This window comes from Chelonia mydas, chromosome 8 (assembly GCF_015237465.2).
Source record: "Chelonia mydas isolate rCheMyd1 chromosome 8, rCheMyd1.pri.v2, whole genome shotgun sequence".
NCBI lineage: Eukaryota > Metazoa > Chordata > Testudines > Cheloniidae > Chelonia > Chelonia mydas.
The window spans coordinates 78090964-78117195 of record NC_057854.1 but is presented as its reverse complement, the minus strand read 5'-3'; the positions used below and the strand labels follow the sequence as shown (position 1 = coordinate 78117195).

At 42.3% G+C, this 26232-nt stretch overlaps 1 protein-coding gene across 1 annotated transcript in view; it reads right to left on the bottom strand.

The window, feature by feature from the left end:
* Positions 1-931: 931 nt before the first annotated feature.
* Positions 932-26232, bottom strand: part of LOC102932468 (uricase) — a 44027-nt gene continuing 18726 nt past the window's right edge. Inside the window, exons 2-8 of the mRNA XM_007068768.4 lie at positions 16757-16975; positions 15399-15515; positions 15194-15272; positions 7425-7611; positions 6645-6768; positions 4787-4870; positions 932-2757 (exon numbers count right to left, since the gene is read on the bottom strand). Coding sequence (XP_007068830.2) covers positions 2677-2757; positions 4787-4870; positions 6645-6768; positions 7425-7611; positions 15194-15272; positions 15399-15515; positions 16757-16975 — 891 coding nt within the window. The 3' untranslated portion in view covers positions 932-2676. The remainder of the gene's footprint in view (positions 2758-4786; positions 4871-6644; positions 6769-7424; positions 7612-15193; positions 15273-15398; positions 15516-16756; positions 16976-26232) is intronic.

Below are 26232 nucleotides of genomic sequence, written 5' to 3'. Positions count from 1 at the left end.
AAAAATAGTATTTATCATTTTTACACGCATATATTTGTAATCAAAACTAATAATATAAAGTGAGCACTGTATACTTTGTATTCTGTGTTGTAACTGAAATCAATATATTTGAAAATGTATAAAAACATCCAAAACTATTTAATAAATTTCAATCGGTATTCTTTTGTTTAACTGTGTGATTAATCGCGATTAATTTTTTTAAGTTAATTGTGTGAGTTAACTGCGATTAATCGACAGCCCTGGTATTTAGGTGCTTAAGTGCCATTGAAATCAGTGAGAGTTAGGCACCCCAATACCTGTAAAAATCTGGCTCTTAGGCCTTGCAGCTATGAGCAGCACACTGGTTAAATACCTTTACAAATCTGAGCTAAAGGTGCACAGCTACAGAGTTCTAGAGACACTGCATGGCATGAGTAATGATGTGTGTTCAGAATCAATGGGAAGTCTGAATAGGGATTTTGTTGTTTTCTTATCATAGAATCATAGAAGGTTAGGGTTGGAAGGGACCTCAGGAGGTCATGTAGTCTAACCTCTGAAGCTGGGCCAATTCCCAATTTTTTCCCCGGATCCCTAAATGGCCCCCTCAAGGATCGAATTCGCAACCCTGGGTTTAGCAGACCAATGCTCAAACCACTGAGCTATCCTTCTCCCCTATCCCTCCCCTCTTCCTGCATCATTTCTTCCATTAAGTTAGTCTAACAGCAATGAGCAGGCTGTCCACAGAAAATAAATTACCTGTTTAACCTAGGAAGAGGTGGTAATGAAATGTTCAGGAGGATCCCTCAGCTTTTTTTCTCAAATAGGAGAGGTGGATCATCTTTTTTGGTCTAAAATTAATATTAGTAATATTATCTAGTGTGTATTCATTTGAATGAGATCCATATGGCCTCATCTCTCATTGAATAAATGGCCAATAATCAACTTTTTTTAAACTTTGCATTTTATTTTCCCATTAAAAGTTACATAGATACACTAAAAGCCCATGCAGTCATTAAATTATAAGGCAGAAGAATAGTAAAGATCTGAAACTCTCAAGTGAAATACAATAAGCTTCACAGAAAGAAGAAAGGAATGTCCCAACACAGAGTTAAATGTACTACAGACCAAATTAGTCAGGTCAACTAGTGAGCAGTTCAGGCAAATAACAGCACATCTAGAACAAATTCATCCCTTGGTGTAATTAGTCCTATTGTTTTTAAGGAGGTGACATATGGTGATGAGCAATGGCTGTCCTCCAATTTCATGTGGCATTTAAGGCAAGCAGGTGAATTCTTTTGTGCAAGAAAGAGAGAGAGATGCTCCTATGTTGCAAGCAACCTCAGTTTACCAAGCACCCAATTAAGGATGTGTTCCCCAATTTTTATTGCTTCCCAAAGCACATGATCAGATCCAGAAGGGAAAAATAAGTCTAAATGTATTGAGTGAGAAGTATAATGCGCAACGTCTTTTGGGGTAAGATTTTCAAGCATGCCTAAGTGATTTAGGCAGAAGTCCCACTGAATTTAATCGCCTATGTCATTAAATTGCTTCTAAATCCTGTCCTGGGAAACTAAAAGCAGCACTTACAAGATGACTGGAGTTGATCAAGATTTATGTTGTGCATGTGTTAGCTGCAAGTTGTGAACATGTAGGAATGAGATTAGCTGATTTTGCTATTTAATATCTTTGCTCAAAACTATGTCCTGGAGTAACTAAATATTTTTAACAAGTTGTAAATAAAGTAGACTTTGTCTACCTATTTTTTCCACAAAAAAGCAATAGCTCACTTCTTGGGTTGACTCCTGCTCCTGCGTGTTCAAAAGTAACAACAAATGAAATTAAAGAAGATTTCAGGAACCCACAGAGATAGCCCAATACCTTTAAACATTTAAATGATTAACACAAAAACAATTATACAGCTGCATAATCCCCACAGATGTTTATTTGATTAGCAATAATGTGGCAGCTGTGTAATCAGAATACTTGCATAGAAATTAGGTAGCATCTGTACTATTAATATTGTAAAGAAGATATAATATATAGGTAGGTAGAATTTTGTTTTATTTCTTCATTTGCTTCATGAAGAAAGCTGGGTCCAATTTAATTTGCATTGGAAATACAAGTAATAATTCTGCCTTATTAAATTTACAATATTGAACCAGACCCTCAGCTGTGTAAATTAGTGTAATCCACTGAAGTCATGCCAGTTTACACCACCTAAAGATTTGCTCTCATGATTATAAATTAATTTTGTTAATGGAAAGAATGCATTAATGCACAAACATTAATAAATAATAATAATGTATAGAACCTATTTAGGATTTTAAATGAGCAAAGCATATTACAGACTTTAACTGATTAACTGAAACTTTCATCATACACCTGAAAATAGTTCTCTTCTAATGAACTGATTTTAATATTTCTTATTGGGATTTTCAAAGGAGTCCAAGAGAATTATGTACACAAATCCTTCCGCAATTCAATAGGATTTGGAAATCTGAATTCCTTAGGCTCCTTTCAAAATCCCAATCTCTGCAATTTGTGGAGGCAAAAATCAATGAATGGAATGGATACATTCTGAAAAGAAAGCGACATGGTAAATTAATCTTATGTGTGTGGCTGGAGCTCAAAGGTTTAGTTTGTCCCCTGTTGAAACATTCATCCAATTCACTGACATTTCTTCTCATCTCTTGTATTTTAGGCTTGCTCTTCTAAGCACTTCTTCCTACGGACTACGCACGTACAAGAACCATAGGGAGTCTCCACTGGGACCACAACCTGAACATAAATGACATACACATAAATTATTCTTCTCCAGCTGGAGTATCCATTAGCTTCAGAGGTATCATAGAACTAAAATCAATATTCATTAGAACCTGAGGGCACTCAACCCATCATAAGATCAAGCCCACAGTGACTATTCCTGATGTTATTGAAGTCAATGGGAGATTTGTTATGGACTTAAATGGGAGCAGGAGCAGACCTATACTGGCTATTCAAAGGATGCCAGGATAAGAGTAGTGGGGGAAGGGGACTCAGACCTGAAGAGAACAGAGAACAAGGGAAGACTAATCCATTCCTCTATCAAAAGTGGCAATCATAAAATCAAATAGCCAGATTATCTTCTCACTTATACCCGGTTTGCATCAGTGTAACTTCATTAGGTCGGCTCCTCAGCTGGAACTGGGCAGTCCAAGAGCCACTGAGAGAAAGGTGTATAAATGTTTTACACCACCTTCCATCCTTGCCCCCCACAAAACTGTGAGTTGTACCCAGTTTTAACTTGTTCCCAGCTGCAACAAAATATCAGAGGGGTGTTCTGGCAGGTGGGTAGTTCTGGAATACATTCATAGATACCAAGACAAGGGGCCATTGTGCTAATCTAGTCTGACCTCCTGTATAACACAGGCCGTAGCATTTCCCCAAAATAATTCCTAGAGCATATCTTTTCAAAAAACATCCCATCTTGATTTAACAATTGTCAGCAATGGAGAATCCACCATGACCCTTGGTAAATTGTTCCTATGGTTAATTACCCTCACTGTTATAAATGTACACCTTATTTCCAGTCTGAATTTGTCTAGCTTCAACTTCTAGCCACTGAGTTGTGTTATACCTTTCTCTGCTAGACTGAAGAGCCCATTATTAAATATTTGTTTCCTACGTAAATACTTGTAGACTGTAATCAAGTCACCACTTAACTTTGTCTTTGTTAAGCGAAACAGACTGAGCTCTTTGAGTCCATGTGTATGTCTACACTACCGCTTATGTCGGCGTAACTTATGTTGCTCAGGGGTGTGAATAAACCATGCCAACATAAGCACTCATCCCGCCGACATCATTTCTACTGTTCATGGAGGTGGTTTTATTATGCTGATGGGAGAGCTCTCTCCCTTTGGCATAGAGCATCTTCACCAGACGCGCTGCAGCGGCGCAATTGCACTGCTGCAGTGTTGTATGTGTAGACATGGCCTCTCGCAGGATTGCATTAGCTCTTTTGGCCACAGTCTCACACAGGGAGCTCATGTTCAGCTGATTATCCACCACGACCACCAAATCTTTTTCACAGACATTGCTTCCCAGGATAGAATCCCCCATCCTATAAATATGGTCTACATTACTTGTTCCTAGATGTATACGTTTATGTTTAGTCATATTAAAATGCATACGGTTTGCTTGCGCCCAGTTTACCAAGCGATCCAGATCGCTCTGAATTAGTGTTCTGTCCTCTTCATTATTTGCAGTTCCCCCAATTTTTGAATTATTTACAAACTATCAGTGGTGATTTTATGTTTTCTTCCAAGTCATTGATAAAAATGTTAAATAATGTAGGGCCAAGAACCGATCCCTGTGGGAGTCCACCAGAAACAGACAGAGTCAGTCAAGATTCCTTGTTTATAACTGCATTTTGAGACCTATCAGTTAGTACTGCCGTGCTCTGGCCACACCCCCTTTCCTTCACCAGTCAATCCACTGGCCCTACATCACCAGAGGGAGTGCATAGGAAGCCAGTTAAACTAGTTTTATGACCCCTTTGCAACACCAGAGCAGTACAAATGAGCCACACTGGGGTCAAGAATTGGCTTGCTGACCTCAATGGCTTTACTTTCAATTTACAGCAGTATAAGTGAAAAGAGATTGAACTTTATCGACGGAGAAACTTCCCTTTCCCCCACCCTTAGCCTCATAATGTGATGATTGATTCCTTAATTCTATTGTACAGAAGTTATCTGGGTACTGTGCCTGTTGCGGCGGATTGGGTTTTTTAGATGATTCTGTATATTTAATGTTTTAAACATCTCCTCACCTCCTTTTCATTGGTCAATCCCAGTTTCTTCAAGTCTACGAAGAAATAGTGAACGTTGTTCAAGATGACTTCAGTCTCCTCTATCTGAAACCATAAAATTGGTGTCCACAATTTGTCACACTACTTTCAAACATGACAATCTAATACATTTTCCATTAGTTGTAAATGTAAGCGGGGCAATGGTCCCGCTATTGTGAGGAACTTTTCTGACTTTTGCACTACCCTGGTGAAATGGGCTAGTGGAAGGATCTGAGTCCTCGCTTCCACTTTCTTTACCCAGAGGCCTCCCTGACCTCGAGGACTCCCCTTCCACTCTCCTGTCTGGCAGAGTCATTGTAACCCCAACAAAACTGGGCCCAGGATTTCTGGGGGGCTTGACCCCCAACCTTGCTGTGGTCACCTAGGACAGGGGCTAGAGTGTCCCTACTTCAAGGTACTCTCTCTGCACTGGACACTTCCCTGACCCACTGATCACTGCATACAATTTAAAGCAAATACATTTAATCAGCAATTAGTTTAAAAAGGAATAAGGAAAAATGGGAAAGGTTAAAGGAAAACACATCACCACGCTCTGTGGCAGGGAACATCACAAAGAGTGTCTCTGGAATGCCAGGGCAGTTCACAGTCTGTTTCTTGTAGCTCCCAGGCCTCCTCAGGCCCTGGCTGTGCTGCAGGGATGCCGTGGGTTGGACACTCGGTCTAGCGGCGGCCACACGCTCTCAGGCTCTAGGTGGCAGGACCCTTCTTCCGAGTGTTGCCCCCGCCCCGTTAGGGTTACGATCCCCCTCCAAGTCTGGCCTACAGGGCCTCTTGGCTGGAGGCATCTCCCTGCGCTAGGCCCACTGCCCAGGGTCCCCTTCACTCTCCCCAGCTGCTCTCCGCACCCGGCTCCGGACTGCTCCAGCCCCACGTCAACCACACTGTCTCAGCACTACTGCTGCTCTGCCTCCAGCTCCCTGGGCTGCTTTTCTGGCCCCTCTGGCTCTGGTTGCTACAGCTCTGCTCCCAGGACAGGTCTGCTCTCTTTGGGCTGTGTCTCCAGCTCTGTGGCCGCGGCTCTGCTCCCAGCAGAGGATCTGCTCTTTCTAGGCTATATCTCTGGCTCTGTGGCTGCAGCCCTGCTCCCAGCACAGGGTCTGCTCTCCCTGGGCTGTGTCTCTGGCTCTGTGGCTGCAGCTCTGCTCCCAGCACACGAACTCCTCTCTCTGGGCTACTTTTCTGGCCCCCCTGGATCTGGCACAGCTTTGCTCCCCAACTCAGCTTGGGCCCCTGCTTTCTCCTTAGCTCAACCCCACTCTGCCTGACCCAGGCAATTCCAGCTTGCATGAAGGACTGGGCCCTCCCTGGCCTCCTGACTCCCTGATTAGCCTGCCTGCCCTGTCAATCAGGCTGACCTGGAGCATTGGCCTCTTTCCTTTTGATACTGGGAGCTAGTCAACCAAAACACCCTCACTGAATATTAGTAAGGGGACAACAGTCCCCTTACATAAAGAAAAACAGTTGAATGATCATAAATGGAAGGGGAGCGCAGAGGATAAAATAAACCGATTTTAGAAACACTTGAACATTATTCTGTAGCATTTTTTCTTTTTCTTTCTGAGCCTACTCCTGTGAAGTGCTGAGTGCCCTTTACTGCCATTATCTTTACAGGACGTGCTCTGCGCCTCACCAGGTTGGTATTTTGTGTGCATGCTCAGTTTTCAAAAATGGCTAGCTGCGTCTTCTGGCAGTTTCATGTTTTACTTAGTTTATCTAGACCAGTTCACGTATAACTCACATGGGCTCAGTCTGAACTTCTCGGTGGACCCCACGACTGTATTTATTTTATGAGCTAAATATTAAATGGTGAAAAAGATACCTGAGGAACTCTTGCCAGGATGAGCTTCTGAATATTGTTGACAGTCTTCTGGTAAGAGGGTGAGTATTCCCCACACTCAGGTGGCCCAGAAAATGCCTCAAGGATACACTCGTGAACAATGCCCCTTAAAAATATTGTATGAAAGTAAAGATCTAAAATTACCAATGAAGCATTTCATTAATTGCCATTATGCTTGCCTTTTTTCTCTCTAATATTTTGTTTGGTTATGATTGTAGTTTTCTGCATCTTCCTAACACCAGATATGACACAGGGTTTATACTAAGCCCACTCCCCTGCCACTTCCCCCAATTTCTCCCCAGCCTCCCTACCCCCAGTCTTACAGTTCTGCAAATAAGCATTTTATTTAAGGTATTTAACAAATTTGATGCAACTTCATATTTTGCAGAGGTGCTCTGTATTCAAATAAGAACTACCCAGATCATCAGCTGGTGTAAATTGACACAATTCCACAGTGGATCTAAGCCAGTTTACACCTACTGACAATCTACCACTCAGAGCCTTATTTTCAGAAACACTTGAACACTCATAACTTCAGCTGAAGTCAATGGGAGCTGTGGGTGCTCAGCAGCTGTGAAAATCAGGCCTAGAGAATTTAAATAAGGCAATTTTAATTGTAACAAAAAGCAAACTGCGGTTGCTTTTTGGGCACAGACTGTGCAGTGCTTACTGCCTGTGGAAGGTTTTTTGTTTGGTTTTTTTTTTTAGAGGGAGTTTAGGATAATACATTTGCCAGCAGACATAATTCAATTCAATACGTACCATATCCAGTCAAAGTCAATATCTTGGCACTTGCCATAGCTCCACTTGCAGAATAATTCTGCACTTAAAACCCTATCTGTCGTCTCAGGCAGTGTGGTGTATTTGTCCCTGAAGAAGCCTTCAAAGCCAGACTGTGTTGTTTTCTTAAGTTTCAGATCTTTAATTCCAGAAGAAACAAGCGGACAACCTGTGATCCAAAAATATCAGAAGGAAAGGGTGAGCTCCTATTCATGCAGGGAGATGGGAACTCTTTGGCGGGGGTGAGGTCAGTTCCATAGCCATGCAGCATTCACCCAAAGCTGCATTTGTATGTATTTGTGTGATACTTAGGTATTGTTAAAAATTATTTTCTGCACACACTTAAGTAGCTGAGATCCAACTTCTAAACATTAGAAGTTAGCATTTGATCCTGAAAGGTGCTAAGCCCTTACTCTAAAGAGAGGCACACTCCTGATACAAGCCCCATTAAAGTCAATAAGAGGATCATAACTATCTCAGTATCAGCCAAATTTCTTGACTTTTTAATTTGAGAAGATTTTTTGAATGAGAGGAAACTTAAGGAGCTTGGCTTGTTTAGCCTAACAAAACAAAGGATGAAAGGAGAAATGATTGCTCTCTACAAATACATCAGAAGGATAAACACCAGGGAGGGGAGATGAGTTATTTAAGTTAAGGACCAATGGTGGTGCAATGGATATAAATTGGACAAGAACAAGTTTAGGTTTGAAATTTGATGAAGGTTTTTAACCTTCAGTGCTTTCCAAGGGGTGTGGTAAGGGCAAAAAACCTAACTTGTTTTAAGACTGCACTTCGCAAGTAAAGGGAGTGGAAGGTATGATGGCATTGCTTGCAACAGCATATGGCCCATCTGCAACACCTATTAGCAAATATCTCCAGAGGCCAGATATGGGACACTAGAGGGGAGGGCTCTGAATTACTACAGAGATTTCTTACCCAGGCCTCCACATGCTCAGGGTCTAACTGATGATTTCAGGACTTGAGTAACTGAGCCAGAGTTTATGGACCTGCTACAGGAGTGAGTGGGTGAAGTTCTATGGGCCTGCAATCTGCAGGAGGTCAGACTAGATGATCATGATCATCCCTTCTGGCCTTAAAGTCTGAGTCTGTGACCACCTTGGGATGTTTCAGATGTCTAATCCTTTTGATTGTTTTGTTTCACTATAGGACGAAGATTTTTCTGAGCAAGAGAAGCTAGTTTTGTTTGATCTCAGGTAACAATTAAACCTCTTTCAGGTTTGAATGGTTGATCTGTCAAAAGGCTTTCCATTAAGATACTTAAGAATTATTACTATTGACAGTTGAGAGGTATTTCATTTTTTTAAGCCCTGGAGAAGCACATGCCCCACATACATAGCAATATGATATATGTAAAGCATGCGACACCAACCTTGCAACTACACCAAGATGTCTCCAAAACTGAGACGTTACAAGTCCAAAAGGGAGTCTGTTCTTCTAAACCAGATAAGGATAAATTTCTTTCTGCTGGTAGGGATTGGATGGCTCAGGGCAATGGCAATGGGGTATAGTCTTTGAAAGGTGCTTACACTCTGAAAAATGATTGTGTAAAAATGGCATTGTGAGTAGAGGATGGTTGGAAGTTTTCCATCAAAACTGTTTTTTAAGATAATTGAGTTTTCAACAAAACAAAATTTGTCATGAAAACTGCTCCACATAAAATACTGAGATTTTGTTGCACCATTTTTGCAGAAAAACAAAAATATGTTTTTGTGTCAGGGGTTTTGGGGGGAGGGGTGGGTTGTTTGTTTGTTCTACCAAAATTTGACATTTTTGTATAAAAATAATTTCTCACCAATTCTAATCATGAGATCTATTTTTATTCTATCTCAGTGATTTTCACATTATCTATCATCTTAAGCGCATTACAATAATTTCTGAGCTCTTATGCAATGTTTATCAATACCCTATTTTATGCTATTACTATTACTCTCTCCAGTGGGCTCGGTGCCACTAGAGGGGACAGAACACCACACTCAGGTGGTCTGTCGGTTACATACTTCCCCTAGCTGAGGAAGCGCATTCCAAGCTTCAGAGACTTCCCAGCTGAAATCCTGGGCAAGCCCCCCTTTGTAATACTAACAGACCCCGGTCATTGGCAGGTGGGATTGAACTGGTGGCCTCTGGAGCTTAGTGCATGAGCCTCTACTGCATGAGCTAGAAGCCATATGGCTGTTTGCTAAGGCTGTAGAGCAAATTTGTTAATCTCTCTCTCTCTGTCTCTGCCTCTAGATGGGACAGAACACCACACCCAGGAGGTGTGTGGGTTACAGAATCACTGCCCAGGAGGCTCTGGCCACCAGAAAACCCCCTGGTAGCCGTATGGCCAATTTCTTTCCAGGTCTAACAAAACTGTGAAACAGGGAGGAGATTGGATATTTCATAGGATTGGTAATGGGCTACAGAGCCTTTTATCTCTAGGTTACAAGTTTGAATCTAGCCTCAGTCATCAGCAATTAAAGGTTGCTACTATCTGGTGGTGGTTGTTCAGTAGCTAAGGAGTCTCTTGTTAGTATTTGTATCAGAGTAGTGCCTAGAAACTGTAGTCCCGTTGTGCTTTACACTATAGCGATCTCAGTCCAGTTCCCAGCATTACATCCCCATGTCACCAAAAATACCAACACATTTGGCTCTAACTGGCACTCTTGTTGGCAGTCACAGCAATTAACTGGAACTTATACATTCAGATTAGCAGTCAGACACATAATATCCTAATTTACATATGCAAATACAGCCTTAAATCCTGCATTTCTTGAGCATTCCAAAACTCTGACTGAAGTCAATGGACGTTTTGGTTATGCAAGAAATGCAGTATTTGCATGCACACATTTGAATGTTTACACATGAAAAATTGCTTGGACAGAAGTATGGGTGCAATTTTAGCGGTTCGGCTGAGGTCCTTCTGACAGTTGGGCCTGATTTGTAATTGCATCTTTTTAAAAATAAAGCCAGGGCATATCCATGGGCTTTGTAGTGTTAATGCAAACTAGGTGGTTGGACTTAAATTCTCTGTCTTTGGATGGATATTGACTGTTAGAGTAATACTAATAGTCAGATTGTAGGCTATACTAGAATATATTGGTTTAAGGAGCTTATTTTCAGAAGACAGTTAAATCCTGTGAGTTTATAAAGTATTAGTGCTTTGTAAACAATTGTTATTGTTATGTGTTTAGAATAACTCTATAAATATAACTCTGGATCCCACATTACTTGCTCACCCATGATTCTGTGAACAAAGACACAGGATCAGATCCATAATAAAAACTTTGTATGTGCTGCTTTCTATGTTTTACCACTACAAGGAACCTTTGATTGTGTCCTAAACTCTTTAACTCCTGCTACTATCCCTAAACCTGTCTGTTTTGAATCAATATAAGAACACAAGAATGGCCATAGTGGGTCAGACCAAAGGTCCATCCAACCCAGTATCCTGTAAACCGACAGTGGCCAATGCCAGGTGCCCCAGAGGGGGTTAACCTAACTGGTAATGATCAAGTGATCTCTCTCCTGCCATCCATCTCCACTCTCTGACAAACAGAGGCTAGGGACACCATTCCTTACCCATCCTGGCTAATAGTCATTAATGGACTTAACCTCCATGAATTTATCCAGTTCTCTTTTAAACTCTGTTATAGTCCGAGCCTTCACAACCTCCTCAGACAAAGAGTTCCACAGGTTGACTGTGCGCTTTGTGAAGAAGAACTTCCTTTTAGTTTTAAACCTGCTACCCATTAATTGCATTTTGTGGCCCCTAGTTCTTATATTATGGGAACAAGTAAATAACTTTTCCTTATTCACTTTCTCCACACTACTCATGATTTTATATACCTCTATCATATCCCCCCTTAGTCTCCTCTTTTCCAAGCTGAAAAGTCCTAGCCTCTTTAATCTCTCGTCATATGGGACCCGTTCCAAACCCCTAATCATTTTAGTTGCCCTTTTCTGAACCTTTTCTATTGCCAGTATATCTTTTTTGAGATGAGGGGACCACAATTGTACGCAGTATTCAAGATGTGGGCATACCATGGATTTATATAAGGGCAATAAGATATTCTCTGTCTTATTCTCTATCCCTTTTTTAATGATTCCTAACATCCCATTTGCTTTTTTGACTGCTGCTGCACACTGTGTGGACGTCTTCAGAGAACTATCCATGATGACTCCAAGATCTTTCACCTGGTAAGTTGTAGCTAAATTAACCCCCATCATATTGTATGTATAGTTGGGGTTATTTTTTCCAATGTGCATAACTTTACATTTATCCACATTAAATTTCATTTGCCATTTTGTTGCCCAATCACTTAGTTTTGTGAGATCTTTTTGAAGTTCTTCACAGTCTGCTTCGGTCTTAACTATCTTGAGCAGTTTAGTATCATCTGCAAACTTTATCACCTCACTGTTTACCCCTTTCTCCAGATCATTTACGAATAAGTTGAATAGGATTGGTCCTAGGACTGACCCTTGGGGAACACCACTAGTTACCCCTCTCCATTCTGAAAGATTTACCATTTATTCCTACCCTTTGTTCCCTGTCTTTTAACCAGTTCTCAATCCATGAAAGGATCTTCCCTCTTATCCCATGACAACTTAATTTACGTCAGAGCCTTTTGTGAGGGACCTTGTCAAAGGCTTTCTGGAAATCTAAGTACACTATGTCCACTGGATCCCCCTTGTCCACATGTTTGACCGCCTCAAAGAACTCTAATAGATTAGTAAGACATGATCTCCCTTTACAGAAACCATGTTGACTTTTGCACAACAATTTATGTTCTTCTATGTGTCTGACAATTTTATTTTTTACTATTGTTTCAACTAATTTGCCCAGTACTGACGTTAGACTTACCAGTCTGTAATTGCCAGGATCAGCTCTAAAACCCTTCTTAAATATTGGTGTTACATTAGCTATCTTGCAGCCACTGGGTACAGTAGTTGATTTAAAGAACAGGTTAAAAGCCATAGTTAATAGTTCCGCAATTTCACATTTGAGTTCTTTCAGAACTCTTGGGTGAATGCCATCTGGTCCCGGTGACTTACTACTGTTAAATTTCTGAATTAATTCCAAAACCTCCTCTAGTGACACTTCAATCTGTGACAATTCCTCAAATTTGTTACCTATAAAAGACGGCTCAAGTTTGGGAATCTCCCTAACATCCTCAGCCGTGAAGACTGAAGCAAAGAATTCATTTAGTTTTGCTGCAATGACTATCATCTTTAAAAAGAAAAGGAGTACTTGTGGCACCTTAGAGACTGTTAAGGAAAAGTTAGCACATGTGACTCCATTTTGGTTTGGGACCCACCATTGTTTAAATGCCAGCACATCATACACCAGGAGGAGTAATCCTTAGATACTGAATCCATGTGAAAATCCTCCTCCTTGTCTCCAGCCTGCCTTGATTTGCAGTATCTGGTTTTTGTCAGTCTCTAACTCCCTGTCTCTTGGCCTTGATGTGAGGCCTCCCATCCTGATTATAAAAGTTACTGATGCATGGCTTTAGGACCATGCTGTGTAATTAACATACTGGTATAGCACGAGGAATGCACCAAGCAGGGATAGGTGGTAGATAAGACAAGGGTTTGTTTATTGGCTAAGGTTTCCGATGCACGAGGGCAGCATGCTTTGCTAAAAGGTATATAACCTTTGTATAATTTGCTTTCAGGGTCCCCTCCTGGCTAGCAGGGGGGCACCACGCTCGAGCGTAATAAACTTAGTGTCTTTTGGGAACTCTGCAGTTGTGGACTTTATTTCTGTGCCTCAGCCTAGATTCGAACTGTGCGTGACCTATCAGGTATAATTCGCAGCATTGGTGTGCGTGTCCTATCAGGTATAATTCGCAGCACTTGTGTGCGTGTCCTACCAGGTGTAATTCGCAGCACTTGTGTGCATGTCCTACCAGGTGTAATTCGTAGCACTTGTGTGCGTGTCCTACCAGGTGTAATTCGCAGCAGTTGTGTGCTTGTCCTACCAGGTGTAATTCGTAGCACTTGTGTGCGTGTCCTACCAGGTGTAATTCGTAGCACTTGTGTGCGTGTCCTACCAGGTGTTATTCATAACAAGACTAACCAATTTATTTGAGCATAAGCTTTCGTGAGCTATAGCTCACTTCATCGGATGCATACTGTAGCTGTAGCTCACAAAAGCTTATGCTCAAATAAATTGGTTAGTCTCTAAGGTGCCACAAGTACTCCTTTTCTTTTTGCGAATACAGACTAACACGGCTGTTACTCTGAAACCTATCATCTTTAAGTGCTCCTTTTGTATCTCGATCATCCAGGGGCCCCCCTCGTTGTTTAGCAAGTTTCCTGCTTCTGATGTACTTAAAAACCATTTTGTTATTACCTTCTGAGTTTTTGGCTAGCTGTTCTTCAAACTCCTTTTTGGCTTTTCTTATTACATTTTTACATTTAATTTGGCAGTGTTTATGCTCCTTTCTATTTACCTCACTAGGATTTGACTTCCACTTTTTAAAAGATGCCTTTTTATCTCTTACTGCTTCTTTTACATGGTTCTTAAGCCACGGTGGCTCTTTCTTAGTTCTTTTACTGTGTTTTTTAATTTGGTGTATACATTTAAGTTGAGCCTCTATTATGGTGTCTTTGAAAAGTGTCCATGCAGCTTGCAGGGATTTCACTCTAGTCACTGTATCTTTTAATTTCTGTATAACTAACCTCCTCATTTCTGCATAGTTCCCCTTTCTGAATTAAATGCCACAGTGCTGGGCTGTTAAGGTGTTCTTCCCACCACAGGAATGTTAAATGTTATTATATTATGGTCACTATTTCCAAGAGTTATTTCCTGTTATAGTTACCTCTTGGACCAGATCCTGCGCTCCACCCAGCACTTGATGGAGAGTTGACTCTCCCCTTGTGGGTTCCTGTACCAGCTGCTCCAAGAAGCAGTCCTTTAAAGTATCGAGAAATTTTGTCTCTGCATTTCGTCCTGAGGTGACATGTACCCAGTCAATATGGGGATAATTGAAATCACCCACTATTATTGAGTTCTTTATTTTGATAGCCTCTCTAATCTCCCTTAGCATTTCATCATCACTATCACTGTCCTGGTCAGGTGGTTGATAATAGATCCCTACTGTTATATTCTTATTAGAGCATGGAATTACTATCCATAGAGATTCTGTGGAGCATGTGGATTCATTTAAGATTTTTATTTCATTTGATTCTACATTTTCTTTCACCTATAGTGCCACTCCCCCCACCGCACGACCTGTTCTGTCCTTCCGATATATTTTGTACTCTGGAATGATTGTGTCCCATTGATTGTCCTCACTCCACCAGGTTTCTGTGATGCCTATTATATCAATATCCTCCTTTAACATGAGGCACTCTAGTTCACCCATCTTATTATTTAGACTTCTAGCATTTGTGTACAAGCACTTTAAAAACTTGTCACGGTTTATTTCTCTGCCCTTTTCTGATGTGTCAGATTCTTTATGTGAATGTTTCTCATCTGATCTGGCCCATACTTTATCCTTTTCCATCCTCTCCTCCTGACTAAAACCTAGAGAATCTCTATGAATAGACTCTCCTCTAAGAGAAGTCTCTGTCCGGTCCACATGTGCCTCTGCAGCAATCAGCTTTCCCCTATTTCTCAGTTTAAAAACTGCTCTGCAACCTTTTTAATGTTAGGTGCCAGCAGTCTGGATCCACTCTGGTGGAAATTAAGAGACATTAAGGAAGAAGTAATGATGCTGCTGGAAAATTATAAGTTATTTACTCACCATTCTGACACTGTTCGACTTCACAAAAGCGAATTCCTTCAGGAACAAAGATAAAGGAATGGACATGGGGAACTCCATCCTACAGATTAAAAACACACATGAAAGTAAAACTGCAATGTACTATAGTATAACTTTTAAAAAATGGAACAGAGAGAAACAATTATCCAGAATATATGTGCTGCATTACACTAGCATTTTTATATACCTTTTCTAGACGCCGCCATGGTGCCTCTTGAATGTAGGCCTTGACATACACCACATGACAGTATGATGAAATGAAGTGATTGCAGATATCCAGGGCAAATTGTTCTATAGTTTCAATCTAAGAAAACAAATAACATCTTAGAGGGCACCAGTTACGTAATGTATATTGGCATACAGGTCCAGATCACTGTAAATGTTGTGGATAAAAATGGGTTTTGTGGCCAATATGGATGCCATTCAATTCTGGGTTTATAAAGACAATGTCTGTCTAACAACTGAGCACAATGCACTCTAAATTGCAATAGGAGCTAAAAAGTCATGTTTTGTCAGAGATCCCTTAGTCCTTACGTAAAGTAGGACTCACACCAAGGAAAGGACAGAGCAAGCTAGAATCACTGGATTGAAGTCCAGTCACTACTAGAACCTGACCCTTAGAAGATAAAATGTCAAAACACTCTGGGTGGGTTATCTGATTCAATAATAAGAACTGAACAAGGATGGGGTTTAATTAAAGATGGGGTTTAATTAATTAGACTGAGAATTTGGTACACAGTGTGACATAATTAGGCTATTTAGAATTAGGACATTAAAAGACTAGCTGATGAAACTAAACTGAGGATAGTGATACTTACCTTCTTTGTAAAGCACTTTGAGGTCGACTGATGGAAAGCACTATATAAGAGCTAGGTATTATTTTTGTTATTATTATTTATTATTTTATTAAAGAGTGCACCAGCTGTCCAAGGTACCCAAAGACATGGGTGAAAACAGTGCTGGCTTTATCAGATAAAAGTCTATCCCAAAACTAAAGAGGGGTCCAAATTCCAATATTCATATTCAGAATTGGATTCATACTTTTCCAAAGTTCAGGGGTATCAGACACAGGGGATCTGGCCTGATCAAATACAAAAAACATTCATGATAAGAGAGGTCAGCCAAGCCTAAAAATGTCTTCAATATATAAAATATAGATTATTCACATTTGTGCACCAAATACCAGATGAGAGAGTCTATTTTCTGTATGAAGAATCAGTACTGGAAAAAGAAAAGATCCGGTTCAAAATCTTGAAGGGAACCTTGGTGCCAAACTGGAAAGCAGACAGAGGAACAAAAACAAATGAAAGAGAGTAGGCATTTTGATCTCATCCAAACTCTCTTCACCTTTTGCCTAGAGAAGAGCTTCTGGAACTGGATGAGCTTTGGAAGGGGACAGGACAGGACAATGAAAGAGGAGGGAGGATGGTTTGATATATGATGACAACAGAAAAGTAAGTACAATGACTACTTCCAAATAAATTCCAAGACAACATCACAAACACCAATCAGTACAATACTAAGTAGAAGAGTTTAAAAGAATACCCCGTTGCATTTTGCCAAAGCAATGACGGTGTTCTTCATGGTGTCAGTAGGGATAACAGCAGAATTGTCTCCCTGCGAGTATTCATTGACAGAATCCAGTCTAAGATGTACACAAGCTTCCACTTCTTTAATGCAGTGTTTCTTGCCATCTCTTCTAATGTGAAGAAGCTTAATCATGTTCTTTCCATACTCAGAATTTAAGATTTCCAGATCTTCATTCTGCAATAAGAACACATGCATTTTCTACTCAGGGGAGATCCCAGTTACAATGGAACCAGAGTCTGGCTTAGCTGGATCAAAGACCTGTTTCCTTATCAATAAATGGTGATATTTTTATTTCTGTGGTTACCTATGATAATTAAAATAAGTAATGGTGATGGTGTGAAATCTTGGCAGGAAGAAAGGAAACATTTTAAGAAGATACTGTTATTAATATATTTAACATTTATATTGCAGTAGTGCCTAAAGACCTCAGCTATTGTGGGCTCTGTTGCGTTGGGCACTGTACAAACACCCCAGGTAATCTGTCTATAGTGTGGAACAAATGTTCTGTTTGACACAGGGAGATATAACATACCACTACGGATATTAGGCCTGATGTACCACTATGTTACTCCTCATATATATATTGGCTGTGACTCCGCTGAAATCAGTGCTAGGCTGAAATCAGTGGAGTTACACCACCATAAATTGGGAATTACAACATTTCAGAATGAGGCCCATTATTAATTATTATATTATTTTATTTTAATTTATTTTATTACTACTACTACTATTGTGGTAGGGCCCAGGGACCCCAATCATAGAACGGGACCACACTGTACTGGGCACTGTGCAAATACATTTAAAAAAAGACAGCCCCTGCCCCAAAGAGCTTACAATCTAAGTATAAGAGAAGAGACAACCAATTAATACAACAAATGGGGGAGAACAAGGAAACAATCAGACTGTGATGGAATATACAAACTCCACCCTGTCCTGGAAGGGGTTAAAGGATGGTACTGGGCCCAGGTAGCCCTGCCCCTCCAGCCTTGCATGCTCCAACTGGAGACAGGGTTGAAAAGGGAGAAAACCCAGCTGTCAAGGTTCCTTCCCCACTCTGAACTCTAGGGTACAGATGTGGGGACCCGCATGAAAGGCCCCCTAAGCTTATTCTTACCAACTTAGGTTAAAAACTTCCCCAAGGTACAAACTTTGCCTTGTCCTTGAACAGTATGCTGCCACCACCAAGCGTTTTAAACAAAGAACAGGGAAAGAGACCACTTGGAGACGTCTTCCCCCAAAATATCCCCCCAAACCCTCCACCCCCTTTCCTGGAGAAGGCTTGATAATAATCCTCACCAATTTGTACAGGTGAACACAGACCCAAACCCTTGGATCTTAAGAACAATGAAAAATCAATCAGGTTCTTAAAAGAAGAATTTTAATTAAAGAAAAGGTAAAAGAATCACCTCTGTAAAATCAGGATAGAAAATACTTTACAGGGTATTCAGATTCAAAACACAGAGGATCCCCCTCTGGGCAAAACCTTAAAGTTACAGAAAACAGGAATAAACCTCCCTCTTAACATAGGGAAAATTCACATAAAACGAAAGATAAACTAATCCACCTTGCCTGGCTTACCTATACTGGTTGCAATATTGGAGACTTGGATTAGGATGGGTTGGAGAAGATGGATTTCTGTCTGGCCTCTCTCAGTCCCAAGAGAGAACAAACAAGTAAACAAAGAGCACAAACAAAAGCCTTTCCACCCCACCCCCCAAGATTTGAAAGTATCTTGTTCCCTTATTGGTCCTTTGGGTCAGGTGCCAGCCAGGTTAGCTGAGCTTCTTAACCCTTTACAGATAACAGGATGTTGCCTCTGGCCAGGAGGGATTTTATAGCACTGTATACAGAAAGGTGGTTACCCTTCCCTTTATATTTATGACATGCCCCCCAAATCACAGATAGGGTGAAACACTGGCTGTGATTTCTTCCTGGAGCTCTAGGATAAAACAGAGTTAATAAGACACATTCATCTCTAAATATACTACTAACTGTATAAAGACTAACAATATTTCCCACATCTTAAGGACGATTTGGACCGGTTGATTCTGGGAAACTTTCACGGGAGAATGCATCAGCCACTTTGTTAGAAGCTCCTGAAATGTGTTGTATGTCAAAATCAAAATCTTCGAGAGCTAAACTCCACCGAATAAGTTTTTTGTTATTTCCCTTGGCGGTATGAAGCCACTGTAGCGCAGCATGGTCGGTTTGCAGGTGGAAACGCCATTCCCCAAACGTATGGGCATAGCTTTTCCAGAGCGTAGACAATGGTTTAACATTCCTTTTCACTGATTGGCCGGTGGCTTTCCCTCTCAGACAGCTTCTTGCTGAGAAACACAACAGGATGGAACTCTTGATTCGGTCCTTCCTGCATTAAGACTGCTCCCACACCATACTCGGACGCACCTGTGGTTACTAGGAACGGTTTGTCAAAGTCTGGGGCCCTTAGCACAGTGTCAGACATGAGTGTTGCTTTAAGCTACTTAAAGGCCTTCTGACACTCTTCAGTCCACTGAACTTCATTTGGCTGTTTCTTTTTTGTTAGGTTAGTCAGTGGGGTGGCGATTTGGCTGTATTGCGGTACAAATCGCCTGTAATATCCGGCCAGGCCTAAGAAGGATTGGACCTGTTTCTTTGACTTTGGGACAGGCCACTTTTGGATAGCATCCACTTTGGCCTGTAGGGGATTGATCATTCCTTGATCCACCTGGTGTCCAAGGTAAGTCACTCTGTTTAGGCCTATTTGACACTTCTTAGCCTTAACCGTTAGTCCTGCCTCCCTTATGCGCTCGAAGACTTTTTGTAGATGTTCCAGGTGTTCTGCCCAGGAATCCGAAAATACGGCCACATCATCAAGGTAGGCGACTGCATATTCTCCCAATCCCAATAGGAGACCATCTACAAGTTTTTGGAAGGTGGTGGGTGCATTCTGCAGCCCGAAAGGGGGCACATTAAATTCATACAGCCCGACATAGATTCATAGATATTAAGGTCAGAAGGGACCATTATTATCATCTAGTCTGACCTCCTGCACAATGCAGGCCACAGAATCTCACCCACCCACTCCTGCGATAAACCTCTCACCTATGTTTGAGCTATTGAAGTCCTCAAATCATGGTTTAAAGACTTCAAAGTGCAGAGAATCCTCCAGCAAGTGACCCGTGACATGTGTGATGAAGGCTGATCTTTCCTTGGAGGATTCATCTAGCAGTACCTGCCAGTACCCCTTGGTTAAGTCCCAGGTAGAGATGAACTGGGCCTGTCCCAGTTTCTCCAATAGTTCATCTGTGCGTGGCATTGCGTAGTTGTCTGAGCGAGTTACAGCATTTAGCTTACGGTAGTCCACGCAAAAACGTATCTCCCTATCTGGTTTGGGAACTAGAACCACTGGAGATGCCCATGCACTCCGGGAGGGGCGGATTACACCCATCTGTAGCATATCCTGGATCTCCTGTTCTATAGCAGTTTTAGCTTGAGGAGACAGCCGGTAAGGTTGGGCTCTAATTGGGTGAGCATTACCTGTGTCAATGGAGTGGTATGCACAATCAGTCAGTCCTGGGGTGGCTGAGAACGCTGGCGCATAGCTAGTGCACAGCTCCTTGATCTGCTGTCACTGCATACGCCCAAGGGTCATGGAGAGGTTCACCTCTTCCACGCCACCATCACTTTTCCCTTCGTAGTAGACACCTTCAGGCCACTCAGTGTCATGTCCTCCCTGGGCTGTAAACTGACAAACCTTTAATTCTCTGGAATAAAAGGGCTTTAGAGAATTAATATGGTACACCTTAGGCTTTTGGACTGAGGTGGGGAATGCTATGGGATAATTAACAGCTCCCAGGCGCTCTTGGACCGTGAATGGCCCTTCCCACGACACTTCCATTTTATGGGCCTGGAGCGCCTTTAAGACCATGACCTGGTCCCCTACTTTGAAGGACCGCTCTCTGGCATGTTTATCATACCAGACTTTTTGCTCTTTTTGAGTATCTTTTAGGTTTTCTTTAGCAAGGGCTAAAGAGGTTCAGAGTGTGTTTTGTAGGTTGGTTAAAGTCCAGAATGTTAGTTCCTGGAGAAGGTGTAAACCCCTCCCATTGCTGCTTCACCAACTGTAATGGGCCCTTAACCTCGCGACCATATACAAGTTCAAATGGTGAAAACCCTAACCTGGGATGTGGTACAGCTCTGTAGGCAAAGAGCAACTGCTGCAACACTAGGTACCAATCATTGGAGTGCTCATTTACGAATTTAAGTATCATGGCCCCCAAAGTTCCATTAAACTTCTCCACCATGCCATTTGTTTGATGGTGGCAAGGGGTGGCAACCAAATGATTTACCCCATGAGCTTCCAAAAGGCTTTCCATAGATCCTGCCAGGAAATTAGTTCCTGCATCTGTAAGGATGTCGGAGGGCCAACCTACCCTGGCAAAAATGTCTGTTAGTGCCTGGCACACACTTTTAGCCCTGTTGTTGCTTAGAACTACTGCTTCCGGCCATCGGGTGGCAAAATCCATGAAAGTCAGTATGTACTGCTTTCCTCTGGGTGTCTTTTTCTGAAAAGGACCCAGAATATCCATAGCTACTCACTGAAATGGAACCTCAATGATGGAGAGTGGCTGGAGAAGGGCTTTGACGTGGTCTAGGTGTTTTCCCACGCTTTGGCATGCCTCACAAGATTGGACATAGGCAGAAACATCCTTGCCCATTCCCTCCCAGTGGAATGACCGCCCCAAATGGTCTTTGGTCCTGTTCACCCCAGCATAGCCACTAGGATGATTATGGGCTAAGCTCAAGAGCTTTCCCTAGTACTTAGTTGGAACTACCAACTGTCTCTGAGGATGCCAGTTTTCCAGGTGTCCACCAAAAAGAGTTTCCTTGTATAAAAGTCCTCTTTCTACAACAAACCAGGATCAATTAGAAGAGTTGAGAGGCAGTGGGTTGCTCCGTGCCTCGGTCCAAGCTCTCTGGAGGCTTTCATCTGCTTCCTGTTCGGCCTGGAACTGTTCCCATAATGCTGAAGACATCAGTTCCTCAGTGGATTGTGGACTTGGGCTTGGTCCCTCTGGAAGCGATGCAAGTGATGGGGCTGTTTCCGTTGGTGGTGAACCGCTCTCCGCTGGTGCACTATGGGGTATTTCAGGCTCTGGCTGAGCCTCTTGTGTAGGGTCATTTGCTGATGCTGCCAGTGCAGGCTCAGTGGTGCCCTCTGGTGTTGGAGCTGTAGACGGGGTTGCAAGCACTGGACTCAGTGCTGTCAATGGTTCTGGTGCTGGTTGCTTCGCCAGTTTCGGTTCAGAGACTGGCTTTGGCTGGGTCTCTGGGACTGGATCCACTACGGCCTTTGCAGTCGTTGGCAGGGGATCCAGTTCCACCACCTCCATCTGGGTCTCTGGTAACACAGACGGGGCCCTGCTGGAAGGCTCAGGAACAGGGATAGGTGTGGAAGCTTGCTTAGTCTGGCTGTGGGTGACCATACCCACCCTCTTGGCCAGCTTTACCTGGTTGGCCAAGTCTTCCCCCAGCAGCATGGGAATGGGATAATCATCATAGACTGCAAAAGTCCACGTTCCTGACCAGCCCTTGTACTGGACAGGCAACTTGGCTGTAGGCAAATCAAAAGAGTTGGACTTGAAGGGTTGAATCGTCACTTGGGCCTCTGGGTTGATTAAGTTGGGGTCCACTAAGGATGGATGGGTAGCTGACACCTGCGCTCCAGTGTCCCTCCATGCTGTAACCTTCTTCCCACCTACACTCAGTTTCCCTTCGCTCTAAGAGTATCTGGGAGGCATCTGGGCTTGAGGACCTTTGGTGTGACCCCGGTGCAATGAACTGTAATCTGCTGGGGTTCTTGGGGAAGGTGGCCTTCACATGCCCCAGCTCATTACATTTAAAACATCACCCAGTTGACTGGTCACTAGGGCAAGGTGGGTTGCTGGAGAATGGTGTGGTGGGATGATAAGGTGTCTGGGGTTTTCCTTGGGATGTAGGTGGGTCCTTGGGTTGCCCCCGGTGATAGGGTTTTGTTTCGGGTTGCCCCTTCTGATATTCGCCCCAACTGCTCCTAGTTTTTTTTCTTTCTGCCACCTCCACCCATTTGGCTCCAATCTCCCCCGCCTCGATTACAGTTTTGGGCTTCCCATCTAGGAAGTACCTTTCTATTTCCTCAGGAACACCCTCTAAGAACTGCTCCATTTGCATTAGGAAGGGCAACTCTTCTGGAGATTTAACACTAGCTCCTGATATCCAAGCATCCCAATTTTTCACAATGTGGTAGGCATGTCGGGTAAATGACACGTCTGGTTTCCACCTTAGGGCTCTGAACCGCCCACAGGAATGCTCGGGTGTTAGCCCCATTCTGACTCTCGCCTGGGTTTTAAAAAGTTCATAACTGTTCATGTGTTCCTTAGGCATTTCAGCCTCCACGTCTGCTAAGGGTCCACTGAGCTGCGGCCTGAGCTCTACCATGTATTGGTCTGTAGAGATGCTGTACCCAAGGCAGGACCTTTCAAAGTTTTTGAAGAAGGCCTCAGTATCACCACCTGCCTTGCAGGTGGGGAACTTTCTGGGATGGGAAGTGGTACCTGGAGCAGGATTGCTAGGGTTGATTGGTATATTCTGCTGAGCCCTTGCCTTCTCCATCTCCAGCGCATGCTTCCTCTCTTTTTCTTTCTCCTCCATATCTCTCTTGTGTGCAGCTTCCTCTGCCTCCACCCTGGCTTTTTCTGCCTCCATAGCTCTCTTGTGGGCAGCTTCCTCTGCCTCCACCCTGGCTTTTTCTGCCTCCATATCCAAGCGCCTTAAGGCCATCTGTCTATCATGCTCTTTTTGTTTCTCTTCAGTTCGAATCTGGCCAGCTCTAGTTTATTAGCTGCTTCACTGGTAGTCATTTTCCTGCTTTCTTGTGCTTAACTCTAGCTATACCCGAGAGTTAGGAAAAAAAAAAAAACTTGTGAATTTCCCTGCAGGAGGTTAACTACCCTGCCTTTAGGTAGAGAAAACTCCAGCTCAAAAAGAAAAATCCCTTTGTAAAAAAACCTAACACCTCTGTCTCCAGGCAGACAGAAAACCCTCTAGCTGCTCTCAGCTTTAAAAAAAACTCTTCAGGTCTGTGCTTTTGGTTCAAAATTATCTCTGGTTCAAAATGATCCCACCTCTCTGCCACCATGTCAATGTTCCTTCCCCACTCTGAACTCTAGGGTACAGATGTGGGGACCCGCATGAAAGGCCCCTTAAGTTTATTCTTACCAACTTAGGTTAAAAACTTCCCCAAGGTACAAACTTTGCCTTGTCCTTGAACAGTATACTGCCACCACCAAGCTTTTGAAACAAAGAACAGGGAAAGAGACCACTTGGAGATGTCTTTCCCCAAAATATCCCCCCAATCCCTACACCCCCTTTCCTGGAGAAGGCTTGATAATAATCCTCACCAATTTGTACAGGTGAACACAGACCCAAACCCTTGGATCTTAAAAACAATGAAAAATCAATCAGGTTCTTAAAAGAAGAATTTTAATTAAAGAAAAGGTAAAAGAATCACCTCTGTAAAATCAGGATAGAAAATACTTTACAGGGTATTCAGATTCAAAACACAGAGGATCCCCCTCTGGGCAAAACCTTAAAGTTACAGAAAACAGGAATAAACCTCCCTCTTAACACAGAGAAAATTCACATAAAACGAAAGATAAACTAATCCGCCTTGCCTGGCTTACCTATACTGGTTGCAATATTGGAGACTTGGATTAGGATGGGTTGGAGAAGATGGATTTCTGTCTGGCCTCTCTCAGTCCCAAGAGAGAACAAACACGTAAACAAAGAGTACAAACAAAAGCCTTTCTCCCCCCTGCAAGATTTGAAAGTATCTTGTTCCCTTATTGGTCCTTTGGGTCAGATGCCAGCCAGGTTAGCTGAGCTTCTTAACCCTTTACAGATAACAGGATGTTGCCTCTGGCCAGGAGGGATTTTATAGCACTGTATACAGAAAGGTGGTTACCCTTCCCTTTATATTTATGACACCAGCTCAGAAGGGAGAGGCTGTGGAGGAAGACTACCTGGAAGGCTCCTGACAAACGTGCCAGAGAAGTCCCCCTGAGGGAACAGGGCTACATGTTGAGCCCAGTTGGGGCTGACGGTTTGGTTTCTTTTTCTTTTTACCTTATCTGGGTCCAGAAGCCTAGAGAGGAAAGCAGTGGAAAGAAGTGACACAACAAAAGTGACACACTAAAGTGCTGTGCTGTAACTGCTAGAACAAACTAAAAGGAACCTATTTCACGTTAATATATTCCTGTCTGACACATGACTACACAGAATTTCCTGGAGTGGCTCTTGATTTGTTTCCCTGTAGATGAGATCACAGTCTGTCCCTCACACTGGAGAGCCAAGTCACCCCATTGGCTCAGATCTGCACTAATATTTTCTGGCTTGCCCCTGAAAATTCATGAATTCAACCAGCCAAAAGGTGTCAAAATCCTTTTAAACCTCCCCCCGTATTTGTAAAACAACAAAATATAAGCAGAAGCAGTAGGCTCTTGCATCAGTTCAAAGCTGCTAACTCCCTGGAACCCACTTATTTTTTCTGCATTGGTTTCCTTCTACACATTAACTTGATTCATTTTTTTTGTGGTTGGCATTTTTCCCCCGTTACCTTTAAAAATATGTTTCTGACTTTCAGTAAGTGCTGAGGTTTCTAGTAACAACCCAACTAAGTATTTAAAAGAATGTATTATAATCATTATTAGTTATTATTTCAAAATGTCCACGGTTGGGTGAATACTTCACCAAAAAGGTGTAAATGACAGGTCCCCACTCCAAAGACCCTACATTCTAAGTGGTAGATCTGTCACACAAGTGAGGCTATAACATACACCAGGAAAGGAGACGGTCAGCAAAGACTGATGTTACTAATATATGAGGATATGGTTACTCAAGTTAGTCATACAAACATCTACTGGTCCAAAAAATGTGGGGAAGGGTGGGAGGGATTTTGTGACACTGCAGAAGTGGGTCTAAGTATGATTTGAATGGAGCAAGGATGGAGGCTTGATAAATGGATTTCAAAGTGTTAGTAGTAAAGAAAGATTAGTGTGAAGGTGCAAGGTAACTTTCATTATAACAACCCACCCAGGCTTTACCCAAAAATTATCTTTTGAGGCTAACATTTTCCACACTTGGACCAAATCAGGTCAAGGGTGATTTTTTAAAAAATTATTCCACCTTTCAAAGTTACCCAAACAATTGGGGGGTGTTATCTTTAAAAAGGAAATGTAACACTTTTTTATGCATGTGTGGCTGAAAAAATTATCAAAATGCAAAATTGCATACTATATCTGTGGTTAGTCCTCAGTGAAATGAGTTTGAAAAGAAGACTTTTAAATAAAAAATAAGTAGTTTAAGTGAATTAGAGTGGCACAGAAAACCTGAAGACTTTCTGTTCTTGACTT